Raw genomic sequence first — 27,599 nt, 5'->3', positions numbered from 1 at the left:
TTCTTTCTAGTTGGATCTGGGCTGTTCACAGCAAAATTTATTTTAATTTTGTCTTCGCCTGTATTTTATGTTAAACATCTAAAAACATAAAAATGCTGGGGGTGTGCAGAGCAAAAACAACTGTTAAATTTTGCATGAAAACTTTCACATGCGTTTGTAGTTCGAACAACACTGGCATTTGTTTCAGACCCTACACTAACTAGTGGGAAAAGGGCATCTTCACCCATGTACGGTAATTGTCTGTCAGATAGTCACAAAATGCGCTTACTTTTTCACAATATTAGGCAAGCATTTTATAATCGAAATGTGCCTTATAATCAATTTCCATTTTCAATCAAAAGTATATTTACATATTACATAATTCTAATAAAAAGAAAGTACTGAAAGAATTTCTAAATCTTATTGCCGCTTTTTGGTGAAGAAAATTAAATCAAACTGAAAGAATAAGAAATGGTTAATTTCTCATCCAACTACTCAATGGTAATTAATTATATTGGCTGAATATTAAACAATTTTTTTTAAAAATCCAGAACAAATTTTACATCTACTATGGGCATGTTCAGTTTCATTTTTTTCTAAATTCAGTGCTATCTTGTAATACTTTAGTTAACACTACGGTAGTTGAATTCACAGCAATCTCAATGTTATATAACATTGCATCACTCTACATGAGGTTAATTAAGGAAGCCATGATTAATCAATGTCTATATCGAGAATTTGAAGGAATATGTTCTGCGTTATCTCACCGTTCATCTGGAACATCTCCATGTCAAAGTGGGGCAGGTCGAACTCCCTTTCACACCACCTAAGGAATGTGGCCACATCCTCACGTGACCAGACTCGAGGGTCTGATGCTGTAAAATAAACATTAAATGTTTCAAATTTTGAGTATTTCATTACTCCTCCAGAAACTCGCAGACACTAAATTATTGCTTTCCAATTATGTGAACACTGGTAATAATTAAGAAAATAGACACATGGGATATGACAGGCAAGTTTATGCAACAGGAAGGTACGCACTGAAGTGGATTTGAATGTTCGTTGTGAATGTTAAGTCCTGGGTTGTCATATTTCAGCTCTCTTTACAAGAGTCTAGTTGTGTGTCCTTTAAATATGTGTAAGGTCTCGAAAATGTGTAGAGCTAGGGAAAGACTGTAGGTACAGAACATGATATATAATTCCCCCCCCCCCCCCTATTTTATGATAAAGTATACTCCCAATGCTATTTGGAAAATAGTTTTCTTTTTCAGAATGGAACATGATATGCAAATGTACCCAAAATGAACGATAAAATTGGTATACTGTATCCTAATACCACAACCCACATGATCTCATCTGTTGTAAACCGCAACACTTGTGTTATCAAGTTTGAACCAGGAAGTCAGTGTTAGCATGCAATTTCCTACATATAAAATATTTCTATTGCATCTGCATTCTGATAACTGTAAATAACTGATCCGCTAAGTAACAAGATGAGCTAATAAGAATCACACCAACATGCTTTAATTACACAGTGAATGCATATTGATGTGTTCAGCCTTGCCGTTCAGCTTCTTTCCATTATCCATCTCTTCGAGGTCGACCAGAGACATAAAAATCACCCAAGTCGGGAAGTGATTTCACATTAAAGGCTTAAAGATGAACCTCAGGACTCAAGTGTCATGTTGGAAAATTAAAATCCTACCATTAGTTTTTCGTTAATTAAAAACCAGCATTATTCTTGTCATGAATTTTAATTTATACAATAGATAATATAGGCTACCATATAAACCATTATACGTGTTTCAATTAACGTTTCATCAGACCAGAAAGATTGTGGCCTCCAATGTTACCAGACTTCAAATCATTTTATTCTAGCACTTTTTTTTTCGTTTTTTAAAATCATATTTATGCATAGACCTCTGCTGGATAATAATGTCTATCATTAAATTTGAAAACACACACACATACACACGTCGTCTATCGATGTGTGTGTTTTGCACTAGGTGCACCAAACGGCTAAGAACATCGACTTTTCAAGACTCAAGTTCACGTCCCATGTGTCAAACACGATGTTGAGTCAGGTGTTCTACAGATATTCTCGTTTATAATATCATTTCACCATTCCTTGATAATTCAAGATCAACTTTATCTTCTGCAGTAGTGAGAGAAGTTAATGTATTGGGTAATTTTTCCCAGGGAACCAATATCATAGGATTTTTAGTAAGTTGTTTAACGACAACATTTAGCGTCGATAGAATAGGTGATGAGATGAGGCTGAGAATACTCCGCACATTACCTTACATTCACTTTATGATTGGAGTAAATCTTGGAAGAAACCTAACGAGGTAGTCGAACCCACGCCTGAGAGCAGCTCCACATTAGTAAGCAAGCGCGCCAGCTGCTTGAACTACACAGGTGGTATGATGGGATTCCTGTATGTTTCTACATAAGCAAGTAACAACTGTTGGCGTCAACGCCTCAGTATTCAAGTGTGGCACCATACAAGTAAACATGCTCATTTAAAGTAAAGCATTCAGTAACTCATAAGATCTCTTTCTGTTCAAAATTTAATGCATACATACAAGGGCAGGTCTTTCACTGCAGACCCAACATTCTCCAATCTTTCCTATTCTCTGCCTTCCTCTTAGTCACTCATGTATCTTAATGTCGTCCATCATCTGATATCTTCTTCTGCCCCGAACTCTTCTCCCGTTCACCATTCCTTCCAGCGCATCCTTCAGTAGAAAGTTTCTTCTTAACCAGTGACACAACCAATTCCTTTTACTCTTCCTGATCAGTTTCAGCAATCATTCTTTCTTCACACACTCTTTCCAACACAGCTTCATTTCTTATCCTGCCTGTCCGTTTCACATGCTCCATTCTTCTCTATATCGCATTTCAAACGCTTCTGTTATTATTGTATCAAGGTCACGTACGAACGTACAAACGTACAATTTGAGGGATTTTGGCCCTGCAAAAAGTAAGTAGATACACTACTCATCAATACTGGCGGGCTGGGTCACACAGGTCAGGCCGCGCAGTCATAACACCTAACACTTCCTTCTTATCATGTCGCGGTACACTCCATCTTAAAACACAATACTTCCACACGTCCCATTACTAACCACTACGTTTGTTGTCTAAAAAATTTCATGATGACATATTTTCTTGACATGAGTGTTGTTCAGCTACGAGCATAGATATTATTTTCATTCTTCCTCTTTCCTCTTCCCCTCCTATGCATATTTGTGATTAAATTTCTTTCTTATGACGAAACACACAGTCGCTCACTAGCCAAAGAACTAAGGATAGGGACCATTAACGCTGAATCGAGCTGTACAAACCACGCATGAGTCACTGAACTGAAAACTGTGAACTGAAGCACTGGTAATTCCGGCAGTCCCAGCTGCCTTTACTTGAGAAGAACGGTCGAGGATTGGAGTAAGCACACGTGGTAAATGCAGTCTATTGCTTGACTTTGAGCCGTCAGTTCGAAATGCATAGATAATAGTCGCTTCTCTTCACTTCGTCGTAATGTCTAGGTTTCTGACCTATACAATGCCACACTCCACACAAAGCACTTCACTAGTCTCTTCCTTAGTTCTTTTTCCAGATGTCCGCAGAAGATGCTTCTTTTTCTCTTAAAAGCTTCTTTGGCCATTGCTATCCTCTTTCTGACTTCCTGGCAGCATCTCATGTTACTGCTTATAGTATATCCCAAGTATTTGAAGCTGTCCACTTGCTTTACTGCCTCATTTAGAATTCGTAAGTTTACCTTCTTTATTTTTCTCCCTATGACCATGGTCTTCGTTTTACTTGCATTTACCTTCATCCCATACTGCTCACAGCTGTCATTTAGCTCCAGTAGCATATCCCTTAGTGTCATCTCCTCTTCTACTAACAACGCCATGTCATCAACAATTAATCTTATGCACTTTATTCTTCCTCCTACTATCACCTCTCCCATATTCTGTAAACAGTTCTTCACTAAATCCTCCAAGTAGATGTTGAACAGGGTAGGTGATGAAGGGCTTCCTTGTCGTGCTCCTATTCCTATTTCACTTCCTTCTGACATTTCTTCTCTTATGCTCACTTTGACTTGTTTCATATAAAGGTTACTGAACAGCTTGCTCTCTTTCCAATCCATAACAATTTTCTTTAGAATCACTATGAGTTTATTCCAATCCACTCTGTCGAACGCCTTTTCTAGGTCCACAAATGCTACATATACTTCTTTATTTTTCTCGAGGTATCTTTCGCCTATTGTTCGTAGTAGTCGAATTGCATCCCTCGTACCTTTTCCCTTCCTGAAACCAAACTGCTCTTCTTCCAACTGTCCTCCCATCTTAGAATATAAACGTCGATTCATTAGGTCATTCGCCTTTCTCATATATTTCGTTGCATAATGATAGAATTTCCTTCTTGTATTCACTCAAGCATTTCACTAATTCAATGGGAATTCCATCAACTCCTGTTGCTTTGCAATTCTTCATTTCCCTAAGCGCTAGTTCAACTTCTCTTAGATTAAACAATCCTTTTTCGTCTTTTGATACGGCTGCTTCGTCTTCTATAGGCCCTATCTAACTCATCTGGACGTTTGTAATGAAGAAAGTGGCTTTGTCCTGCTGTTCTCTTACAGTAAACTTACCTAGACTAGTTGGAAGATGAGTCTTGAAGTCCAGGAGAGGCGACATTGGAGGCGGCTGGCTGGGGGCGGCAGGGAATCCCAGGGGATATCTCCAAAGCAGATCCGTGGGGCTGAAGGGCAACGACAGCGGCAGGCGGTCCATCGCCGCGACGGGGGGCAGGGAGAGGGGCAATAGTTTCATAACACGACGTGCTTGGATACGTGCGTTCGGGTGCCCAGTGTAAGCAGAGCCGAGGTCTTCGGTCTGCAACAAAAATATAAAATAACGATTACATTGGCAACACAATGTGGCCTGATACGACATTCATAAATCATGTTCAAACTACACTAAACTTGTTCGATACAATTAATTTGTAACAAAATCCATGAAATAATAAATAAAACGTAAAATGCAAACAAATTGGCCGGTTTCCTATATAGTAAGCCTATAGATACCGGTAATTTAGAATAACACAAATCTAAAGAAGGAGATAATAAGACACATGAGTAAGTAAGGCTAACAATATTAACTCTATATATAGAAATAGAAGCTATATACAGTCAAATCTCTCTATAGCGATATTTAGAGGAACAAAGTAAAATATTGCTATAAGGAGGGTTTTAAAAAATAAGAGTTAAATTGGTAAGAAATAGCTTGGTTATACATGTCTCATGGGACAGAAACCTATAGGAATTCCCGTGAATTGGCGGCAACGCATTTTGTCACCATTACCAGACACTGACAGCGATGGAGAGGTCCACGCACATGTACTGTACAGGGACATCATTTTATTTTTACTTCAATTTTTATTGTACCTGAGTTTTTGAATGTACTTCACTCTTCTACTAGTGAACTTTCACCCAAGGCCGCATATGCAGTCAAAGTCGTCTTACGGTCACAGTATACAGTACTCAGTGAGTGAGTATGGTATGTTCCAGAAATATGGTCGTATTTTCCAGTGAATAAAGTGCATTCCTTATCGAATCATATTTTCGCGCAAGTACTGTATCCGTTTGGTTACATCGCTTCCCAGTTTCCACCATCCGTTTCTACTGGCCCCTTTGTAAAATAGTGGCTGGGCTTTCTTATCTCTTTTCTGAAAACATTTTCTGTCAGGAATTTGACGTCTACGTAATATTATACAACTGTTTAAAATAATTTAAATAAAAGGGCCTCGTTAAAACGTGATTTCCCCCTTTCTACGACCCTGCGACATAACTCCTTGGACGGACAGTAGACAGCAATCTGAGTAAATTTATCTGTGCGAATCGGGCAGAAGTGAAGTGATTACAATACGTAAGTAAGGTACTCTGTTATAGAGTAGGTACAGAATTATTTTTTCAAGAAACACGGGATTATGCCTCCCATGTCGACTGATGCTTTGCATTATTTCCAGATTTTGATTATTTTTCAATTTAAATGCACTCTCCATATTGTTATGCTAATGTGCTGTAGATAGTATATTATACATTGCGTAATGAATACGTCCGCCTGGATAGTTCAGTTAGTGAGTAAAAACAATATTGTTAATACTGTACTGTATTTTGAGTAAATAAAACCTAACGAAAATTATCAAATTGAAAATCATAATAGTTCCTAGTTTACGTAAATGGATGTACTACTTTTCTTCCCTCCTATACCTAGTAAAGTGATTTTTTTGTATTTTACATTAGTAGCATCAAAGGCCGGTCGTGGAAGGAGGTAACATAGTGTTTGCGGTTCTCAACCGTTAATCCAAAGGTATAGCCAGGTTAATCTTAGAAATGTTAGTAAAAACAAAATGATGACCCGGTATAAGCTTAAGACCCGAATAGATATCTGAAATGTTCATATATTGTAAATGCCCAAAATAACTAAATTTTATAAAACACACACAATACAAGATCTACCATCAATAATGTTTTTCATCCATATCCAAACTATACTTTGTTTTATTACTTAGATGTCAGGGTTACTACAAGAAAATGTCCGGTGGTATGAAATGAATATCTTGAGATGTTATTAATGTCTTTATATTCTTGATATCATGCTAAATGATATGAGATTCGCTGTTGATGTTATAAGTATTATTAAGGATTGTTTGACATTACGATGGCCCCTTAGCACTTGGACGTGTGTGTACGAAAAATGAAACGAAAGTTCTTCTGCATTCAGAGCATCATTGAACCATGAAGCTATACAGTCCCTTGGGGAGTGGAATTACTAGAGGTGGATAAATTGTAAAATCAAGAAGGAAGAAACAGAAAATAAAGATTTACAGTCACATTTCTTACTAAAGGAACTGTAGTTTGAATCCAGAGACAGATCGTGGGAGGTTTTGGTAGACCAAAGGCATAGAGACAGATTCCTTTCAGGACCTTCGGGTTTCCTTGCCATTTTAATTCCACTATTGTTCCATTTGTCTCCATATTACTTCACTTTCCCCGAATAAACGCCTAAGTAAAAAAGATACTTTCAATAATAAACCACGGTAATTCTCATAAAAGTAACCGATGTTCGATTCCCTCTGATCTATAACATTTATAGCGATCCATGTTGCTCTGTGCGCCGCGCCGGTTTTCTGTGAGTAGGCGTGCTCTATTCATATTTTCTCTGACTTCTCTTTGTGTCATTGCTCCGTCATCATTATAGTTTGAAAGGCATGTTAAAAAGCTGCTTATCTAACACGCTCCTGTATTGCAGGGACGATTTTTCTGGGCCGGTGGAAAAAGTTGCGCAATAATTACTTGGACAGTACAGTAGGCGAATTTAAACTTTCTACGCATGCTCATATCTCTCAACAGCGTCATGTTTACTGATCATGGACACTAGCCTACCGAATAAATTTCACAGCAGAATATAACATGGAATAATTCATTCGATAATATTCATTCGGTTTCATTTCTTTATCTTTATTTGTAAGCAAATGAACTGATTTCATTGTTTTCCAAATGATGAAACCATTGGATAATTCTGAATAATCGATTTATTCGAGAGTGCTTGTTACATGCGCGAACAAGGGACCGCAGATCAAACGGCGGACTCTGCTGCACTATATTTAGCCATCAAGCAATACTATAAGCGTTAACTATACACAGCACCACGTTCATGCCCATACTAATATTAACGCATAAAATATCTTGTGTTTGGCTCAGGAAACTGTCTCTAGAATTCCCTTGCTGCATGACTGAATTCATAATCTCTGTATTAGGAAACGCGATACTTGCGATCACTTCCGGAGCTGCCAGTAATGGAACTCATAATGTCCCAAGTAAAGTTCCTTCATGTCTCGCTCAAGGTCCTTCCTTTCGTGAGAACTTCCTGGCAGGTCTACCAACTTAATTGAAACCGGAACTTAACGTGCCGCATACGAAATCTGTGCAATACGCTCCAGAATGGTGCAGTAGTTACAACAGACGAGTTAACGAATATACACGGTAAAGTCGTATATCAGTTAGCTAGCAGCTTCACACCAAAGGAGACAAGAATTCGATTCCTGGCAGATCCTATGAAATTTGTGAAGAATCATGCGCTTATGGGGGCAGATTCTTTAAGTACTTCTGTTTCTTGTGCCATTCTTATCCGACCATTGCTTCATTATCATCTTTGTAGTTGAAAATGGATGTCAATGGAATACGAAAATATGAATAATAAAAAACTGATGTAATAAAACTTAGATGTAGAATTTATTTATTGCACTCTTAGCGACAGGATTAAAAACTTTTGTTGAAGGATTCAATCCTAGTAGACCCTATCATATTACTCTTTGGTTTGGAAAATGGCTATTAGTTGAATTAACTTCTTTCCTCTAGTAAAAACTTACCTCTGTCTCATCGACATCTACAGTACTTCTTATCGTAGTCTCTATACTTAAAAAGAGATTAAGACAACAGCAGCAATTTGCCAACTTTGTGCATACTTTCACAGATCTTCGTTGCGTCACAGAATTCGTGAGCACACTGCGGTTGTTATATGACATTATCTATTTTGTAGTATCATTTTACACTATATTCAAACCCAAGTGATGTTTTTGGAAAGAAATACGGTGCTGAAGTTGTCTCACGCATGCCAAGAATAATTCTAAGAAAATCCTACTATCATAGCGTAATAACAGGTTCAGAATAAAAAAATATAAATATCTTACTGCGAAGAAATGAGTTATGTACAACAGGTGCAGTACATAACGATACGGATATACAGGTGGACAAGAGGCAAGCGGGACAATGATGTCGACCATGGCCACTGGGTTGCTGTGTCACCTCGTACAAGAAATTACTCGTTACCGCTAGGAAGACCCGGCCAACCGGCCGCCGCGCCAGGCAGGCAGTCTGTCTCAGGAAGTGTGGCCATGCGTGAATTTTTACATACGTAACTAACAGCAGTTCGGCGGCATAACGACGGAACAGACGGGCCTGTCTAGCTCCTTCCAGACATCCCGTTTTAACGGGAAATTGATAACGCTGTATACCGTCTTATTATACCTTCCAGAACAGAAGCGGTCTGTTGTATTTTCAAATTATTCAGCCACTAGCAAATGTTACATAAACGTGCCAACTTTCTGTAAACTAATGTAAGCGATAAAGCACATGGGCCAACTTCCCACTAAGAGTGATCACAGTTACATACTGGGCAGTTCCTTTGTAGGGTGAACAAAGTGACTGTGTACAGGCATCCTCAGAGAATGTCAGTTCCTCCTGTTCACGTTGAGGAAAGAAGAAATACCTCTCTTCCTTTATCATTTCAAAAACGTCCGTAACTACTGTAATTATTCATTCTGAACATAGCATGGCAAAACGGCAAAAGAATGGTTCCATGTAAATGACGTACTTTCGCATTACAAGTTTCACACAGTAACTAATAAATTACTATTCTAAGTAAACTTGTGTTAAATTAATTATTGTGCAGTATACAACCACTGTTTGGTAATATATTTCTCTTGGAAAACTTTCCACCGCTTTAACACAGTTAAGCCAAAATGATCAATTGAGCTCACAAAAATAATAAAAGCTGGGAACGTCCATGAGAAAATGTCCAAAAATGAAAATAATAAAAATATATTTTCGTCTACGTATTATATATCAAATGAAAGCTTGAAATTGCTATTTTTAGGCTACATATCAATTTTCTTCATTTTAAGAATGTATTGGACACTACATTATAAGAAATATGACATGGTCCAATACCTAGCATTATGACAATTCATAACATTATTTCACGTTATGTTCAGAAGTCTAATAAGTGAGGCACACATAATTTTTAGGCACCAAGATATCCACTCTATCTTCTATTTAAAAAATATAATCCTTTTATGTAAGTACACTATAAGGAAAAATCAATATTTTTAATTTTGAAAATGGTTGTCTTCATGTCACACTACTGACAAAATATTTAAAAGTTTCCGTAATAAGATTATTACTGGTGCAATTTAATGGAAATTTTAAGAAATGCTATTTTATTGAGTGGTCCATAGGTGGTGCAAAAAGTTGTTTCGCTAGCAACGTCGTTTTTTTAAATAATTTTCCAAACATTGGTCACACTATTGACGCTGCTGCTGTTTGAAGTGTATTCAGTGCTATATCATCTGAAAAATTGCTCTATTGAGTCTACTAGCCTAATAACAAATAGTAAATATTGTATTATATTATGTGTGCAATATTTAAGCTAAAGTACCTCAGTTTGAATCCATACTTAACCTAACTTTACAAGCAACTTAGGTTATTGTAGATCAATTTAAATATTTTTACTTCATCTTTTTATTATTTTTAAAGTTCTAGAATGACTAAAACTGGAGCTGAGAGACAAAGGGCATATGCAGAAAAAAATAAGAGTGATAAAGACTACAAACGCCATAGAGCTGCCAATGATAAGCGTTATAGAGAGAAGAGAAAATCGACAGAAACTATCCAGGAACGGAATATAATAAAATCTGAGGCTGCGATTAGGAAGCAGAAGAGTCAAAGACAAATTGAATAGCCGGCCCAGATGGCTCAGCATTCAAAAGACACTTTTTCACTATAAAAAATGGTGAAAACGTAGGCCTATATACCTGATATTTTTTCAATTACAAAGAAAAGTCTTCAAATGGTGAAAACGTAGGCCTATATACCTGATATTTTTTCAATTACAAAGAAAAGTCTTCAAACTGTTTTCTCTCAATAGCTTTCTTGTTAATTTCGTTGCCGGTTTTTCTAAAAAAGCAAACAAATCTACCAAAAGTTCAAGAGTTTTGAGGTCTGTAATTTAGTTCGGATACACTGTCGAAAGCAGCCAGATTTACACAATACCTGAGATCCGTGTTGTCCCTTAGAAGTGACAAGTGGCCATCGTTAGTGTGGGTGCTCTAACCACTGACACCTGAACCGCTACAATTTACACTGCAGATGCTGGCAGTGGCGTAAACACTCCGACTTGTCCAGTATTGTATTAGTCACGTTTCGAGCCGTTTTCATAATGATGAAGAAGCAGGAAAGGAATTTTGCTGACAGCACAGCTTCCGCATTGGAAGGTTTTTTTTAGCAACGTTGTGTTCTTACTTCTTTCTGATTCGGCTCTAAAAGTAATTGATCTGTCTGTCTATGACGTCTACGTCATACGAGTATATTTAACTCGCACTAAACTCGTCAAGACTAACCTGCCTGAACCACTTCTGTATTTAATAAATGAATGAATGAATGAATGAATGAATGAATGAATGAATGAAATATTCTCTGAATCCAGGATTTCTAAATTTTGGAAAATATTTTTACATATGTATTTTTATGCACATCTGTAATTATCCTTATAGCTTTCTTTTGTAAAACAAAAATATCTTTAGCATCAGATGATTTGCCCTATAATATTAATCCATATTTCAGTGTACAATGAAAGTACGCAAAGTATATCATTTTAAGTGTGTTTATATCGCCAACAGAGGCTAAGGATCTTAATGCATAACAAGCAGAGCTCAATTTAGGAGTAATAATAAATTATAAGTGTGTTTTCCAGTTCAAGTGGTTATCCAGTTCCTAACCAACAAACTTTGTGCTTATAGGTTCTTTGAGGTAAGTTCCATTTAATCTAACACTGTAGGAAAACTGAGCTATTATATGTACAAAATTTGAACAACATGAAGTGCTAATTTATTTGTTCTAAACCAGTGTATTCCAAATGTTTTTGCTTGAAGGCCCAGAATGAAATAATAATAACTTATTATATTATTATAATTATTAGAATATGGAGAGAAACTATTTTGACTTATATTTTACAAACTCAAAGAATACAAAGCTAACAATCAGATTCACTTAATCAGAAAATTGAGCTGTGTGTTGGTTTATATTCAATACCCATTCGATTTTTGTAGTGGCAAGCTGTGTGACGATTTCAATAAATCTTGTGATAACTTGTTTTCGTGCTTAGTTTTTAACAACATACATATGTATGTGATACCAAACATGGATTGTAATTATTTTGAAAACAAAATTTCGTAAGTTTGGATACTAGCCTATTTCTTGTTAACTAGATTCCAAATCTCAATACGCTGAAAATTTGTTACTGATATAAGAAAAATTGTCACTTTGTAGGTCACATAGCTCCATCTGCAGATCTGGATCCTCATCCGTCGGATATGCTTCTATAGTAATGCAGAAGAAATCTACGTTGTTGTTAATCATAATCAGAAAACCTTGTAGTAAATTGCTTTTGAATCTCTGCCACATCTTAAGCAATGGAGAAAAATCAGTATTCTTCACACTCTAGCTTCATCGTAGAACAGTATTTAAAAAGTTTCGTGTCGTTTTTAGAAACACCTTCTTTAAAAATGGTTAGCTTCAGTGGCGGCTCGTAAACTTGTGGATTGGGAGAGCTGCATTAGATTTTGGTACATACAAATTTCACTTCTTGTTGATACCATTACTAATAAGTATAGGACAAAAATAAATGCACTATATATCGAAAAACGAAAACTTCCTGACTTAGTTGGGAGATGTCTGTGACATCATTTGCTATAAAAAAAAAAAAAAAAAACACACACATCGATTTCAGTCTGAATTTCAAATCGGCAGACACTCAACTTGCAATCTACCAGTGCATTCTGAATTGTCTTAGAATTACCTTTCAACAGTGGCATGTTCCAAATGATTTTTGAGAGGCTCATTTAGATTACTCGCGACAAAATTTGATACAATCAATATTTAAAAAAAATAATTTCACGATTTGTTCTCACTTTTTGATTATGTTTGAGAATGTTTGTTCTGTTCGTTTCACTTAATTGCACAGTAATATTAGTTTTGCCTAACATAGCCAATGAAACAACATTTTTCAGGTGAGACTGCGAAGATTCGTGCATTTTGCTTTTTAGGGACAATGTCCTAAATGTGTCCATGCAGCATCACCACCGAAGAGCAGGCAAGGAAAACAAAATACAGATTTTTTTTTTTGTTCACATCCACGTAACCACAAATGCTTAGCGTAAATTTCATTGTTATACTTCCTTACATATATGCACTATTTCGGCTGGATGAAGCTTGAGTAAGATTTAAGTCGGGTAACGGACGACCCTTTAATTTCACTTCATTACATCAATCTTCTCCCCAAGGGAAAGTTGAGAAAAATAAAATTAATATTCTGTAATTCACACACACACACACATACTTGCAAATTTGCACTGGTTAAGTTACGGTACTAAGACGTCACACCAAAGCAACACTCAGATATACTGATGGTCAACAATTTTCTAAAACTGGAAAAGAAGTCTCTTTCGTATTTTACATCCTATATCAAAAGGATTCTACTCGTGCAATCATTTTGAGTTAAGGCAAATATTAGGTTCTGCTGGAGGCTGGTTATATACATAATAATAAGGCAAAAGAGAATATTAATTTCGTTATATTAACTCGATAAGATTCCACAACAATAAGTATGTGAAAAGAAAATAAAAATTTTGTCATTAAGTTTCAAGGGAATAGAGAATCCATTTGACGCATTTGAGGGGAGGAAATGTCTTCCCTTGCGGCCTGGCTCTGCAAGCCACTGCAGCGAAATATGGGTTTTAAACAGCGGCAGTTTCCCTCTGCTTCCCTTCACCTCTCTACCCCCTGACCCTCAAGACACACTCTCTTACGAGCTGTCCCACCCTGCAGATCCCAGGACGACTTTGAATGCAGTATCAATTCCAATACAGTCGAAGCGCAAAAAGATTATGCATAAGATAATAGTACATATTCCCGGCCAGATGAAATATAAAGCAATTTACCAATAAAAGCTGTAACAATTCTTCTACAAATTAAAATAAATATTATTTTTATTTTCCTATCAAAACAGGGAGTGCTGCAGCTCCACAGCTCTTATGGACGAGCCGCCCCTGGTTAGCTTTTTTCTCAGTGAAACAATGTGACTCATAAGCTCTGTGATGTTCTGTGAAGTTAGTCAGAAAAGCTAATATGCACAAGCACTCAGTGTTTTGCACAACTTTTGTTATTAATTACAAATTTATTTTTATATGTTCTTGCAAAAATTAAAGTAATTTGTTCCTGACGTTAAAAAACGAGTTAAATTTTTGCCGGCATTAACCCAAAGCATTTCAGAATAGAGGGAAATGTCGGTATACATAGCATCCAAGTCTTCGGAGAATTGTACCAATATCATCTGCAAATAAGATTATCTGGAATAAATTATTTAAGGTTGAGGCTCAATCATTAATAAGAGTATGAACTAGAAACAATAATGGACGAAAAATTGATTCTTGGGTAACTCCATGTTTAATATTTCTAAATTCTAACTCGGTGAGTATTTTGTATACGGTACGTATTTCCAATTTTTTGTTTTCTATTTGATAAGTAAGATATGGAATTTATGCTGGACAAAACAGATGTTGCAGTGGGCTTTTCTCGAAGTTCTTCCGTTTCCCTCCATCATTCTACCAACACTCTCGACTTTCCCTTCATTTCATCTATCATCTGTGCTAGTAAAATTAGGCTGGGGTGAAGTCTGGGTACGGGGTTTCCGATGCTGATCTATATTTTAAGTGCTTGGGGCTTCGGGCGTCAGTAGCTGATGGGACATTACCTAAGGACTCAGGAAGAATGAACCTACCGTCAGGTTCGGATTCATGAATGCCAATCGTGCCATTCGTCGTACTTGAGCAGTCATCGCTTATAGGGCGTACAATGACCTAACGACCTAAGTGCAAGGGTCTATCCTTGATCAGTCTCAAGGTCTCTTTTTCAATACCACAAAACTTTAATTTGTTTATCTATATGTTCTGTTCTAATCTACACAGTCAAATGCGTTGACCAAATCACAAAATATTCCTCCAACATGTAATTTGGAATTAAAAGGCTTCAAGTACTTCATCCACCAACCTAAAAGCTACATTCTTTGTCGATTTTTGTTTTCTAAATCCAAATTACAGTACTCTAAAACTAATATAGTGTTAGATTCCAAATATTGTTACAATCTATTACAGGCCTATATAACTTCCTTAAACACGTCTTTCTCTCTCTCTCTCTCTCTCTCTCTCTCTCTCTCTCTCTCTCACGTCACATCAAGAGAGTTCCAATGTAAATATGTCGCCAGTGTCAGGTTGAGGAAAAAGGTCCAAATATGGACTTATTCCAAAGTTATTAAAAGGTTCTAAGAACCATTGAATAGCAAAATAGAAGAAAATAGGTCTAACGCAACATGACAAAATGTAACGGGAGTACCCAGAGTGACTCAGACTGATTTAGTAGTAGTAGTAGTAGTAGTAGTAGTAGTAGTAGTAGTAGTAGTAATAATAATAATAATAATAATAATAATAGTAATAATAGCCTCATAAGTGATGCCATATTGGTGTCATTTATGAGGTTCAAATCTGTCTTTGGACAAGTGACTAAACAATAATAATAATAATAATAATAATAATAATAATAATAATAATAATAATAATAATAATAATAATAACAGCAATAACAAATAAAATAATGGAAGGATGACAAATTTAAAGTATTTCGGGAAAACCTCTTGACATAGCTGTAGCTAAAAATTTCACTTGGAACTTACAGAAAGACAACATTGTACCAAAATTGCCGCAATTAGCAACTACTTGCGAATTCTAAATGAGGCAGTAGAGCAAGTCGACAGCTTCAAATACTTAGGGTGTACTACAAGCAGTAACATGAGCTGCTGCCAGGAAGACGTTGGTGATTACTCTGATTTGATGACATCCAGAGTAATCACCAACGTCAAACAACATTTCATAAGCGAACGATCTTTTGAATGATTGAAATTCATACTTAACTTACGATTTATCTACTACGAAAATCATCGTATACTCTACGACATCCATAACCAACGAGCATTCATTTCAAATAATATCTCAACAAATTTGATTACACGTAACAGTCATTTATAATCAATAAGATGTCATCAAGTCAGATATTAAATTGAAACAGTAATCTCCGACATAAAATAACATTTAATTCATTAGCGAACGTTTTTCAATGAAATATATACATAACACACGAACATCAGCTACGCAAATTATCGTATACCCTACGACAATCCTCAACTAATGATTATTCTTAAAATATCTATTTTATCAATCATCATCATAAATTTTAACATTATTGACAAATTTTAATTACAATTGTATATTTTATTTGTAACATGAGCTATATGTATAAAATATCCGTCCAATTCAATTTCAAATCTAAAGATTATATCAACAATTATCCTGTATTATTTCACATTTTACATAAAGCTCATGAATCTCATGCATTGCATACATACATTGTTCTTTACTCTTGTTATTTGCATAATTTATTATTATAGGTTCAGATTATATGTTTTCTTTATATCTGATGATGCCCCAAACGGCGAAAACGTTCATATATCTTATTAAATAGCAAATAAACATTTGCATGTTGATATGTCTTAAGATTGAAAATTTATTATATACTTATTTAATAAATCTTATGGAACTAGATAATTATGTATCATTCTTTTTTTTTTTAGTAGGTTATTTTACGACGCTTTATCAACAGCTCAGGTTATTTGGCGTCTGAATGAGATGAAGGTGATAATGCCGGTGAAATGAGTCCGGGGTCCAACACCGAAAGTTACCCAGCATTTGCTCATATTGGGTTGAGGGAAAACCCCGGAAAAAACCTCAACCAGGTAACTTGTCCCGACCGGGAATCGAACCCGGGCCACCTGGTTTCGCGGCTAGGCATGCTAACCGTTACTCCACAGGCGTGGACATGCATCATTCATTTATGGTTAATGCCATCAATTATTTAGCTTCTCCTGAATATATATATATATATATATATATATATATATATATATATATATTGTTAACTGATACTATAGAGAAGCGAATTCAAATCCCGGAGAATCTAAGTGAGAATTATACTCGAGGTACTTCTGCTTTCTTACTTTCATTTCACAATTGCTTCGTAATTCATGGTGTTTCTTCCCTTGAGTGTAGCAGCAACGGAAAAATATTGTTTTGTATCACATACAAACAGCTCCATCGGATATTTATAGCGAGGACTGCAAGATGTAAGGAAGGAAAGCAGGAATCCTTGGAGTTGGCGACGAAGCTTTTTCCTGAGAATAGGGCATCAAAGGTGGACAAATGTGATGAATGTTGTTACCTGGGGAATTATTATCCAAAGTTGCCCATAAACTTGTATACCCACTGAACATGGTATACTTTCTACTATTATTATTATTATTATTATTATTATTATTATTATTATTATTATTATTATTATTTGAACTTGTTGAAAACTTGGCGAAAAAATTAAATCAGTAAATTATGTTTTGTGTTTAATATAAATTAACAGAACAATAGGGATCAAAAGACACAAGAATTTAAAGTGTTAAATTAGAAAAAAAAAAACAATTATTTTTCCTATTATGTAAAAATATAACGAGCTCTCATTTTTTTTTTTTTTGTTACGAGACAGGAAGAGAGAACGGTTGAGAGCTGGGAAGCGGTAGAGCCGATAGTAATAGAGAATACGACGATATGATGACGATCTTTCTGTCTCGAGCTTTCAGGAAGTGCTTCTATGGAGATTAAACACTGAAGGTCGGGCTGAGATTAGCTATTATGGACCCAAAGGTAAACAAGGACGTTATGCAAACATACAGAACAAAGAAACACTTTCAGAGTAAGGTCCCTAATCTATTCGCAACCCGATTAACGGAACTAACAGAAACGAAGCCTTTAATTCGATTAAAAAATATCATAATATTCCTTTCCTTCCTTCCGTGTGGCAGTCCATGTTACAAGACGATTGACAAAGCCAATCATGCGGTGGCTGAGTGCTCAGATCTTCGGCCTCTCCCGCAGATAGTCCAGGTTCCAGTCCTGGTCTGGCGCTGGGATTTTTCATATGAAAAATGCGTAGTGTCACTTGTGGCGGTCGCAGTTTGCTTGTTTGTTTTTTTCCGGGGTTCCCCCATATTAGGCATCTACATTATTCCGTCCGAGGTCCATACCACTACGATCGCCGACTGGTATAGGAAGATTGAGGTTGCCTGCTAGAAAACTGGATGCACAGCGACGGTATTGCATAGTTGCGCCTCGGGATCAATTCGAAGGCCTAGGCATGGCATAGTTGCGCCCCGAAGAAATCAGGTAGCAAAATGGACATGGCATAGTTGCTCCCCGATGGACATAGTACATATGAAATTGATTGTCATAAAATATATAAATTACTTTAAAATATTAAAGTGGTAGCTGCATTTTTTAAGAACATCTATTTTACCGCTTCTGAATTCCTCGATCACGTGATTAAAAAAACGGAGCCTATCGATATCCTAGGCTATCGATAATCACTGCATAAACAGTAGAAAAACACTCAATAAAGTACTGCCAACTTCATGGTGTTCATTTTAACGGTAGGTTATCGATAATAACTTCATACACAACAGAAAAACAGTTAATAAAGTACTGCTAACTTCATTCATGGTGTTCATTTTAACGGTATCGATCGAATAAAAAATCAATAAGGTTGGTTGATTATGAGGCTCGAGTTTCCGTAATGTCTTTTTCTCTACCTATTTCATCGGGGCGCAACTATGCCATGCCCCTTTTTTCTGGGCGCAAGTATGCCCACAAAACAGGGACCCTTTTTTATCTGATGCATTTTACCTGACCGTGGGGCGCAACCATGCCCTGCCCCACAGTGAACCTTGGTATAGTCAGCCGATGGTGGTTGGGAATGTACCTAGCTTGAGGGTTAGTCCAATAAATGTTCTAGGTCGCAGTGCTGGTTCTTAGTGCTCCCTTCCCGAAATTTAATTCAATTCAAGCCAAAAACTTGTAGGCTATGTTTTCTTACGGCTATGAAAGTAGGTGGTGGTGGTGGTGGTGATGATGATGATGATGATGATGATAATGATGATGATGATGGAAAACCTGTGTACACGATTCTTCGGAGGGAATTGTCCTGATCAAACAAAAATTAAAGTAAGCTGTCCCGTGGTCTGCATTCTCTTCAAGGACTGGGCATATTGTCTCGTGGATATTTTCAACCAACGTTTCTTGGCTTGGCTGGATCCAGGACGAGTCCGTACGCTTAGGCACGGTTTGGCCCATTGTGCACCTTAACATGTGCTATCGTCCAAGTCCCACAGATGGCATTCGTGAATCAGATGCTCACAGGCGGACCATCTTGCCTCAGCCACTGACTGAGCCAGAGCCAGGTCCCGTTTCGCAGACGAGTAGCATGATAAGCCTCAGGAGCCCGGAGCCCCAAGCCCTTCCTGAGCAGTCGACGCTGACAGGTGGGCCAGCCTGCCTCGGCCCCTGATAGAGCCAGGTTCCGTCCGCATACGAGTAGCATGATGAACCCCAGGGATCCGGAATCCCAACCCTTCCTGATCAGCCACGCTGACAGGTGGGCTGTTGTGCCTCAGCCCCTTATATTCCGTCCGCATACGAGTAGCATGATGAGTCACAGAGGCCCGGAGCCCCAAGCCCTACCAATGCTTCTTACAAGTAGGGGACCTTCAATGTCTTGTGGCCACACAGCAGGACATCTAGTTCTTGTAGACAAGAGAAGAATATGAGAATAGAAGCCGTGTCCAAAGGACATATGATCATATTATTGTTTTAATTTTGTACCAGTGTTTATTTACAAACAACACAATGACGAGACAGTAGTACATTGTTTTTGTTTTGATTGAACCCGATGATCCAGTGCCTTGGCCATCCAGATCACCCGAGTAATAGCTTCCAGTGAATACAATTCCGACATAAGAAAGAATGTGATTCACATAAATAATCAGATTGCTCTTGTGTAAACATACTAGACAACTTAACATCGAGTGCTTATAATATTATACTGTACTCGGGATTGAATGTGTGGCTGTTAAAAAAAAAGCTAGAAAAAAGTGATTAATACAAATTCAAACTAAGAAGTCCTTTGTGTGGTGGAAATGTTAGCAATCATGAGTATGGTCTTATATTGTCACAAATATATTAATTAAAATATGCACTAGTAACGTCCTGCGAAGTAGAACGGTAATGTAGGTACTGCATATAAAAACAGTTGAACAGACAAATACACAAATCTGACAGGAGAAAATCTGCAATGTTATTTCTTACGTTTTATACAGGGTGAATCATAAGTATGTTTGGAAAAAGCTTATTTATTGGAGTAATAGTGACGTTTGTTTTCATACGTACGGTATATGATCATATTATTGTTTTAATTTTGTACCAGTGTTTATTTACAAACAACACAGTGACGAGACAGTAGTACATTGTTTCTGTTTTGATTGAACCGATGATCCAGTGCCTTGGCCATCCAGATCACCCGACCTCACCCCATTAGACTTTTACTTTTGGGGTCACTTGAAGACTGTCGTCTATGCAACACCAGTGAATGATGCAGAGGAGCTATTTCAACGTGTTGAAAATGCATGCCAATTGATCCGTGATGACAACATGGTGTTTGAGCGAACTCGCAAGTCGTGTGTACGTCGTGCTCAGGCATGTGTAAACAATGGAGGAGGACATATTGACCATCTTTTGTAAACGTTAAATGACAATATTATGGATTTATTAAGTTGTCCTACAGAATAATTTCTGTAATGTTGACAATTAATATTTGAGGAGAAAAATTCGCTCCGGCGCCGGGGATCGAACCCGGGTCCTTGGTTCTACGTACCAAGCGCTCTGACCACTGAGCTACGCCGAATTCAATCCACAGCACCGGACCGAACCTTCCTCCTTCAGTGTTTCCCTTTGTGGCCTGACTCCAAGTTAGGCATATATGTTGACGTATACATTACAGAGATTATTCTGTAGGACAAATTAATAAATCCATAATATTCTCATAGCTAGCAGTGCATCATAACTGCGGAATCCCGGCCAAACAAGTCACTCAACTGAGTGCGCTCCTAGCATAATGGCAGTTGACACTAGACATATACGTCAACATATGCCTAACTTGGAGTCAGGACACAAAGGGAAACACTGAAGGAGGAAGGTTCGGTCCGGTGCTGTGGATTGAATTCGGCGTAGCTCAGTGGTCAGAGCGCTTGGTACGTAGAACCAAAGACCCGGGTTCGATCCCCGGCGCCCGAGCGAATTTTTCTCCTCAAATATTAATTGTTAAATGACAAGTTTCCAAACATGTACTTGTGATACAACGGAAAAAAAAAGTATGGCCATTTCTCCAATAAATAAGCATTTTCCGTCTAATTTTCATAGAAGGAATTGTTCTTATTTTTGATCCAATAGCAGGCTCACGCGTTTCCCAAATATACTTATGACTAGACAGTGGATGCGGGATGACTTAAGGAAAAGTGAAGTTGTTTCGTATCAGTGTATATGGCACGTCCCGCGCCGTCCGTCTTTTGTGTATCTGGCGAGTACAGCAGCGTACAAAACAAGGAACCCCGGTCCGTTCATAACGCAATGTGTGCAGTTGTGTTATCCTGCTCAAGTATTTAGTACGCGTTGAATAGTAATAATATAATATAATATAATATAATATAATATAATATAATATAATATAATATAATATAATATAATATAATATAATATAATATAATATAATATAATATAATATAATATAATAAAAATTATTATTACTATTATCATTATTATTATTATCAATAATTGTCTTATTTTTTTATACTTTGTCTCATTTATTTTGACCTGCTGTTCACATTTTATTATGCTTTTTTCCTTTCTTTCTGTATGTTATATATTATTATGTCTGACTTCTACTCACTTGTTGTTTACATTACATTATTATTATTTTATTCTGTTTTGTGTGTATTGTAGTGTACTTTGTAAATTTGTAGTGTTTGAGTGTTGAGTGTTAGAGAAGGTCGTATGGCCTTAACTCTGCCAGGTTAAATAAATTATTATTATTATTATTATTATTATTATTATTATTATTATTATTATTATTATTATTATTATTATTATTATTATCGGTATTAGTGTTGTACTGATCCATTCATAATGGCAAAACGTTAAATTCGCTCAGAGATACGAAATGCAATTAAGAAGTATAAGAGTGACATTTTATGTTTTAACGAAGACATTATCGTGTGTAATGTATGTAAAATTGAAATAAAAACCAGAACAACTCAGGCTATAGAGAAACATTGCAACAGTAAATCGCACAGGAAATGCGTTGAAATGAAATCTGAGGAACTATCATTATCATCATCATTTAGTTGTGCGGGTCTAACGACACGTGCAACATGATGCTCAGTACAAATATTCCTCTAAAGAAATTGAACAGGTTATTTGAGAAACCCCTCATGTCCATTTTTTTTTTCAAAATTGAGATAAGGATCATATAATATCTTTAGGGGTCGATACATCGTTTTATGGAGAAACTCCTCAAGTATAGCTATTCTTGTAGCATATAGGGCCTGTTGAAAAATACATATATTTGAGAAACCCCTCAAGTACAGGACATGAGGATTTTCTCAATTACATCACTTTCCGTGATTTTGGAATAGCATTCAAAATGTTACAACATTTAATATTTATATGTTGGTAATGTCTCGGGAGGAAATTAAACACAGAATAAATATGGGAAATGTCTCTTATTATTCGGTTGAGAAGCTTTTATCATTCAGTATGCTTTAAAAAAACCTGAAGGTTAAAAGTTATAAAACAGATATATTACCGGTTGTTCTTTATCATTGTGAAACTTGGACTCTCACTTTGAGAGAGGAACAGAGGTTAAGGATGTTTGAGAATGAGGTGCTTAGGAAAATATTTGGGGCTAAGAGGGATGAAGTTGTAGTATTCTTCATTTCACATAATTAGAAACATTAATTTCAGACGTTTGAGATGGGCAGGGCATGTAACAGTGTGGGCGAATCTAGAATTTATTGCATATAGAGTGTTAGTTGGGATGCCGGAGCGAAAAAGACCTCTAGGGAGGTCGAGACGTAAATGGATTTGAGGGAGGTGGGATATGATTGTAGACACTGAAATAATCTTGCTCAGGATAGGGACCGATGGCGGGCTTATGTAAAGGCGGCAATGAAACTCCGGGTTCCTTAAAAGCCATAAGTAAATAAGTAATGTTAAAAATTACATATTTATATGTTGGTAGCATTTGTATGATTTGATATAACTGGACAGTGCTGTAGTAAGACATTACCTAAGGATGATTAATAGAAAATTCTTATCAACCAACTTTTTTTTTCACAGTATTATTGACTGATACCAATAATTTTTGTAGACATCAAAATATAGGATGTGGCAGTGGGATATGACGGTTTTTACAGCCCTGTTGTGAGGAACTCGGGACGAATTGAAGGGAAACACATACTGGATGTAATCTAGTGCAATGCAATTTATTAATGCTTGATTACTTAAAAAAAAACTACATTTCGTAAGTAGCCTCCACGGCAACGAATTCATTCCTACAATCTGCTATGGAAGTTTTGCATAAGTCGCCCCAACAAAACAGGTTCGATGACACTAATTTCGTTCCTTATGTTTTGTTTTAGCTGGATGATGGTGCGAGGCTTGTTGCGATACACCCTACTTTTAAGATAACTCCATAGGAAGTAATCAGCGCACAATGCTCATGGTTCAATGAACTGACTGCGAAACAAGTTTCCAGGACGAATAATTTCACGATTTGGAGACATTGCTTGGCCGCCAAGATCTCCTGACCTGACTGCAGCTGATTACTTCATATGGGATTATCTCAAAAGTAGAATGTATCGCAACAAGCCTCGCTTCATTATCCAGCTGGAACAAAACATAGGGAACAAAATTAGTGCCATCGAACCTATTTTGTTGGGGCGAGTTATGCAGAACTTTCATAGCAGATTGCAGGAATGTATTCGTTGCCGTGGAGGCTGCTTACCAAATGTAATTTTTAAAAAGTAATCAGACATTAATAAATTGCATTGTACTAGATTACTTCCAGTATCTGTGTTTTCTTTTAATTCGTCCTGAGTGACCCACAACAGGGCTATAAAACAGTCATATCCCATTGCTGCACCCTATAATTGATATTTTATAACAATACAATACCTTCAATCGCATTCTATTTCAATAATAATGAAATAACTTCCCACATTTAATCTTTTATTTGAGAAAGCCCTCATGTCCCAAATATTTAAATAATTTTTCTGAGGAACTGACTTGTGTTAAAACCTCAATTATGAACTTGAAACATGTAGTTACACCGTAAATCCAAGGGAAAAATATATATTTCCATAAAGTTATTTTCATATGGGAAATATTTAGTTTTTTATCTCTCCTGAAAATTTTAAGATTTTGGATATGAGGGGTTTCTCAAATAACGTGTTCAATTGAGTGATCCCCATTTTAGAGGTTTTCTTCAGAAATTCTCTCGATACAAAAACTGTTTAAGCGATAGGCGAAAACGATTCAGCTTCGACAACTTATGAGAATATATCGTCGTTTACTGCAACGCTGGTAATTGCATCAATGATGACGAGGACTGAACCTTGCAAGGTATGTACTACAGTACGTTATTTTTCTTTTCCTTCTGACTGTACGGAAATACAGTAGCATGTTGACATAGTCTGTTTACGTTTAAAACCTGTTGAGCCAATGGTCTGAATGAAAAAAATGTAACATATAGTAAATGTGCTCCTACATTCAACGATAAGTCATCCCGCATCCACTGCCTACTTATGACTCACCCTTTATAATTAATTGTGCATTTTATAGCGGTAAATGCACAAGTTATGCATATTTTATGGTTTGATAGAGCATGGAAAATTCTGTTGCCAAACGATTTAATAAATACATCAATATTTACAGACAACAGAAAATTACTAAGCGGTTGACAGTAAACTGAGCTATGCCGAGGTTATGGATTGATATTTACATAAACAAAATTTTAAAGCTGTGAAAGAAAAGTATAACTGTTATTGTTTAGTCAACTGTCCGAAGACAGATTTGAACCTCATAAGCTATACCAACATGACCACTTATGAGGCAACGAGGCCAGGAGATAATGGAGTAGGGTGGCCAGTTCCTTTCTCCCTCCATTGCATACATCACCGATTAGCAACATATTCCACTAAACTGTTAGTTTTTCTGAACCGACGCATGCGACGTGCGAGGTGCCTCGCACAAATCCAGACTACACGAGAGATAGTAAGTGGTTTCTATAACTGCGAAATGGGAAGTCTGCGTACCTTGCAGTTACAGAAACCACTCACTATCTCTTGTGTAGTCCGGATTTGTGCAAGACGGGTCTCGCACTTCGCACGTCGCATGCGTCGGTTCAGAAATAACCAAGGCTTTAATCAGACTTCAGATAAGCATAACTGAAGGAATTAAATTAATGTTTTATAGACATTTCACTCGTAGATGAACGATTTTACTAACAAAATCAAAAGATGATTTGCAAAGAAATGTAGGTATCAATAAATGCAATATTAAAATAATAGGTCTCATGAACATGCGCACATCGACTTTACTGTTCGTGCAGTAATACCTTCAAACTCTGACTACTTGCTGTTTAAAGTCAGGCGTTCTTTGCAGCGTAACAAACAGTCACTAAATCATTTTCTGACGGTCAGAAAAATTTACGGAACAATAGTAAATCAATCTCAAATCACACTGACGCATGCGCATTAATATACTCATAGTTGTGATTTACTTTTATCCACTGGACTGGTACACACGTACTTCTCGCATTACTATTTTATAATTCCATGCTTATCTATATTTGGTTATTAAATATACTGTGAAGTTTAATTACATCTTTAATATATGAGATAAGTAAATTATTTTACAGTACATGCGCCTTCGTACAGGAATGGTTTGAAATTAATTTCAAATCGATCATCGCTGATCACCTGCAATAGTTAAGGTTGGAACAGTTTTCAAACAATTGTCAAACAATCAGAAACTCGCTGCACAAACAAACCAAACATAACATGAGAATAACAGATAAGAAAACGAGAGTAATTATCATTTTAGGAAGAGAGCTGATTACTGCAAAAATAGTAATTTGATAGGTCTAATGACAAATGAAACAAGATCCAAAATTTAAATGTGTTATTTCAGACTTTCATCAAACAAGAGTCCCAAAATTTAAATGTTACGATTCGAATAAGATTTAGAAGAAAACGTACAGGTATATCATAACAAATTTATAACATCTACTGTATATTGAGGAAAGAAGTATAATTAACATTTCAGAACATAATACTATATCTTAATTCTAAGCCAACTTTGAAATACGGATGCGAAACATCGTTTTAGAAGAGAAATTTTTGGAATAATATTAATGGATAGAATAAAGAGTGAAGAAATCAAAACGCAGTTGAGGTATGAAAATATAATTAAAAAAATCAAGAAGACTGGAAACAACATGTACTGCGGATGTCCATCAACAGATTTCGACCAAATGCCCTCTAATTTATAAACCATCTCGAAGACGATAACTTGGACAACCAAAAATGAGATGGATGGATTTAGCCTCGGAACAGATTCTTGGCTCAACCCGTACTTCTGCTTTTAAAATGAATAGTAGTCTGTATAGCCCTACTGTTGAATTGTATATGCTGTAAATTGAATAGTAGTCTGCATAGCTCAATTGATGAATTGTATATGCTGTAAATTGTATAGTAGTCTGTATAGCTCAAATGGTGAATTGTTTATGATTATAAATTGAATTAATTTACTTGATATGAATTGTACAAATTCGTATAGTTTAATGAAAATATGCTTGTAAATTGAATTAATCTATTTACTTTGTATTGCATGTGTTTGTATAGTTTGGCTGATGAATTGTATATGCTTTAAATTGAATAGTAATCTGTATAGCTCTATTGATGAATTGTTTATGTTTGGAATTTGAAGTAATTTGCATGATATGTATTATCAATTTCTGTACATCTCAACTGATTGAATTGTTTATGCCTTAAATTGAATTAACTTACTTGTTTTGTATTATATGTTATAGCTCAACTGATGAATAATCGTTTGCGTTTGTAAATTTAATAACCTGATCGGCTATGTACTGCATATTTTTAGTAGAGCCATCGATATAGCTCAGTCGGCAAACTCGCTGGCCTGCTGATCCGGAGCTGCGCTCGGGCTTGGGTTGGATCCCCCGTTTGGTCTCATTGAATGGTTTCTTCCGAGGTTTTCCCCAGCCGTGGGACTGAAGCTGGATGGTCTATGGCGAGTCCTCGGCCTCACTTCATTTCACTCCCTTTGGTCTGATTACCTGGTTGGGTTTTTCCGAGGTTTTCCCCAACCATAAGGCAAATTCCAGGTAATCTTTCGGCGAATTCTCGGGCCTCACCTCATCTCACTACATCTCGCCAAAATATTGTAAAAAATTGTAGAAAATTGTAAAAAATTGTAAAAAATTACATAATTGTAAAGCTGTAAAAATGGTAAAATATTGTAAAAACTGTAAACATTTGTAGAAATTGTAATTGTAATATTGTAAAATTTTTACTTGTTCCACATCTTAAAGCTTCATTGCTAATGTAAGATCTATGGAATATAATAAATGAAATGAAAAGAAAAGTACAATAAATGAGGAA

At 36.4% G+C, this 27,599-nt stretch overlaps 1 protein-coding gene across 4 annotated transcripts in view; it reads right to left on the bottom strand.

The window, feature by feature from the left end:
* aop (anterior open) overlaps positions 1-27,599 on the bottom strand; it is a 268,646-nt gene that overhangs the window by 22,913 nt on the left and 218,134 nt on the right. For all 4 annotated transcript variants that reach the window (XM_069826438.1, XM_069826435.1, XM_069826437.1 and 1 more), the window contains 2 exons: positions 4,631-4,874; positions 747-854 (listed from right to left, as the gene is read on the bottom strand). In XM_069826438.1, coding sequence (XP_069682539.1) covers positions 747-854; positions 4,631-4,811 — 289 coding nt within the window. In that variant the 5' untranslated portion in view covers positions 4,812-4,874. The remainder of the gene's footprint in view (positions 1-746; positions 855-4,630; positions 4,875-27,599) is intronic.

This window comes from Periplaneta americana, chromosome 5 (assembly GCF_040183065.1).
Source record: "Periplaneta americana isolate PAMFEO1 chromosome 5, P.americana_PAMFEO1_priV1, whole genome shotgun sequence".
Classification (NCBI taxonomy): Eukaryota; Metazoa; Arthropoda; class Insecta; order Blattodea; family Blattidae; genus Periplaneta; species Periplaneta americana.
Note: the sequence above shows the minus strand (reverse complement) of the source record. Positions and strands in the feature narration are given on the sequence as shown.